The sequence below is a fragment of the Belonocnema kinseyi genome, chromosome 2 (assembly GCF_010883055.1).
Source record: "Belonocnema kinseyi isolate 2016_QV_RU_SX_M_011 chromosome 2, B_treatae_v1, whole genome shotgun sequence".
Taxonomy (NCBI): domain Eukaryota; kingdom Metazoa; phylum Arthropoda; class Insecta; order Hymenoptera; family Cynipidae; genus Belonocnema; species Belonocnema kinseyi.
This window is the reverse complement of record NC_046658.1, coordinates 108,270,866-108,273,822: the sequence shown is the minus strand read 5'-3', so window position 1 is coordinate 108,273,822 and position 2,957 is coordinate 108,270,866. Positions and strand designations below refer to the sequence as shown.

At 32.0% G+C, this 2,957-nt stretch overlaps 1 protein-coding gene across 9 annotated transcripts in view; it reads left to right on the top strand.

The window, feature by feature from the left end:
• Nucleotides 1–2,957, top strand: part of LOC117168507 (kinesin light chain) — a 43,041-nt gene that overhangs the window by 33,502 nt on the left and 6,582 nt on the right. For 7 of the 9 annotated variants that reach the window (XM_033354228.1, XM_033354229.1, XM_033354224.1 and 4 more), the window contains 2 exons: nucleotides 715–831; nucleotides 991–2,703. In XM_033354228.1, coding sequence (XP_033210119.1) covers nucleotides 715–831; nucleotides 991–1,116 — 243 coding nt within the window. In that variant the 3' untranslated portion in view covers nucleotides 1,117–2,703. Of the gene's footprint in view, nucleotides 1–714; nucleotides 832–990; nucleotides 2,704–2,957 lie in introns of those variants that run through there. The other 2 variants (XM_033354231.1, XM_033354233.1) reach the window with 1 other exon arrangement.

The window sequence follows — 2,957 nt, the reverse complement described above, 5'->3', positions numbered from 1 at the left end:
GAAGTTTCAGCTCGATATTTTACTTACAAAAAAAGTTCTTAGGTTCAAAAAAACATTCAGTGAACTGAAAAACTGTGGTCGGTAATATAGGTATTTAGCTGTATCACATGCCCTTAATATTTGGTTAAAAATTCATCTGTGTAGGTTTAAAATTCAGATATTTAGTTCAAAATTAAACCATTTTTCAGCAAATTCGTCTCTTTTGCTTGAAAATTTAACTGATTGGTTGAGTTTTTTTAAAAATTTAAACTGTTTATTTGAAAGTTCATTGTTCTTGGTTGAGAATGATATATTTTGTTGAAAGCTCATCTTTTCAACTTGACAACTCAACTCTTTTATTTAAGTTCCGTCTTTATTAAAATGTTAAAATCGTAGAATCTTAAAACATTCATATTGAATTCAATATGGTATCTATATTATTCAATTTAAAATAATAATTTCGTAAAAAAAATCACCTTATTTTCCCTCTTTTGAGATCAATTTTGGCTGTGAAGTTTGAACACTTTAATTATTATTATTTCAACATGATAAAAATCGAATGATTTCAAATTAAAAATCCTTAAATTAGACAATCTGTCGAATTTGGAATGCCGTAAATGTTATAATGGTTAAATGTTGAATGTTTGAATGCCTGGGAATAGCCGAGAACTTTGGTTTGAAGCCTTTTGAGTGGCTTCCCTGCTTGTTTCTTATTTAAAAACATGTGTTTCCCAGGCACTGGATCTCGTGAAGCAAGCGAAAGTCGCACAAATTTTAGGAGAGGAGAAAGGATCGACGAGACGCGGCTCCAGGTCTAGTCTGGCAAATAGCGAGCACGAACAACAAGACGAGGTGAGCAGAGCGAAAAATTATTGATAAAACAAAAAAAAAACATTAGTCGCACCGCATGCAGTAGCACACCATTAGATGTCTACTATCCTTTTTCTTCTTTCTTTTTGTTCTTTTTTCGTTATCCGGCCCGATCTGACGATTCGTCGATACCAATCACAGGGTTCACTGCCGCTGGTTCAGAGGGCGCTCCACGAAGGACAGTCTGGCCACCACGACGCTAGTCCTAACAAACCCGGTTTTAAAAACAAGATTTTTCACGTTTTAGGAATTCACTCATCTACGTAGAAACCTTATTCAATTCGTCGAGTTGCCTGTTGTCGTATTTTATGTTTACCAACCCGGGATATTTGGTACACGTTGCTAGAGATTTTTGCTTTTAGGATACTCTCTCCAATTTTAATTCTTTCATCACGCGAAGATAAATAAATCCTCGTTGATACAGCAGCAAGTCTAGCCGTTAAACCAGTAAAGTTCAAGTGCGCAGCACTTCTCGTATTTATCAGTGAAAATTGTGGATTATTTTTTAATTTGACTCGAGCCACGACGCGATCTAAAAAGATTTATTTATTTTAAACTTTATTGTTTCAGTAATTGTTTTTTTTTGCATTTCGTTGTTAAATGTTGTATTAGAATGTCATTCGAGAATTCTGGTATTATTTTTCAAGCTTCGTCTGTATTTCTGCTATCTGTGATAACGATTTTATTAAATTTTTATTGAGAAATACGAGGATATAGAGCGAATTTCGCAAAAAGATAGTTGTTTGTAACTTCCAGAGATTATTGTTCCAAGCATTTTAACTGTATCACTTCCAATTGTTGCTTCGTTTTACTGATGAAGTTTTGTGTGTTCTTTCTTTGAAAAGGAACGAAGAAAGCATTTTTATTGTGTAAGAGTAGAAAGGATTCCGAATAGTCAAACGAACTTTACATTTTTCTTTCGACAATTCCTCCTCGCAACGTAGAATATCCTTAGTTATGTGTTTTTAATTATTGAATTTTATGGGGGTTGTTTTGGGTCGAAGGAAAAGTGTAAATATTAGAAAAAGATTAAAATTATTTTATAAAAAGTAGTTCATTAGGTGTTTATACGAGATCAGCTTTGCTCAACTATACAATCTGATAGATCAGTAAAGATAATCGTAAAACTAAAGTTTTGCATATTTCTCCATAGAAATTTATACAGATTTTTATTCTAATAATATTATAACAATATTCACTGCAATGTCATTTTCATTTACACGCTTTCACTCGTTTTCCTTTTATTTATTTCTGTTATTTTGTAGAGTCTCTCAGAATCAAAAGTTGAAAATATTTTAGAGATCACGAATGTTTTACACTAGCATGCTTTACTGTTTGTTCGTAATACTTTCAAAAATGTCTCACAGAAATGGAGAGGTCGCGTTTTTCCATATTGAGCTCACTTCGATTTAATTACTTCGATTGTGTCCTAAGAGCTAATCTACTACGTACGGGGTGTCTCGAATTAATTCGAGTTCTTTTAAAAGTGAATAAATAATAATATTAATAACGAATGAAAGACGCGTTTCACCTCTTCGTGTGCTTGTATTATAATAAATTAATCGTAAAATTAGCTTAGATAATTATCAGCAGAGACTTTAACAGACTGTAATAAAAAAAGCGCCTTTACTTTGCTTCGGTTCGAGGCACCTTGTATTATATTTGACTAGATAGTTTAATTTTATTGAATATTAATATTTTTAACTTAGCGTTAGATAGGAAAAATATAAGATAATGTTTATCTAAGAGAATAATATCTTCTAAGAAAACATTGTGAATCATGTTGTATAACGTGATGATGACAAGAGAAAGTAGTGCCTTGATACTTTAATAAAGAAATAAATTATTTTGTAAGCAGCGTTTGTTTATCCAGTCGAACTTTACTGGGTTGTGCCTTTAGATTTATATTAAAGATTTAGTTTCAGGGTGGTCACTGGAATGGAAAACGGGAAATGTCAGTGAATTTATTTTCGGATTTTCTGGTTTTCTTCAAATTGCACAATTTAGGAATCAAGGCTTTAATAGTTAACGACTTTTTAGTTCTCTAGCATCATCAGTAGCTTGCGCTAAATAATTTCGAAAGCTATTTTTTATGATTATTTCTCTTC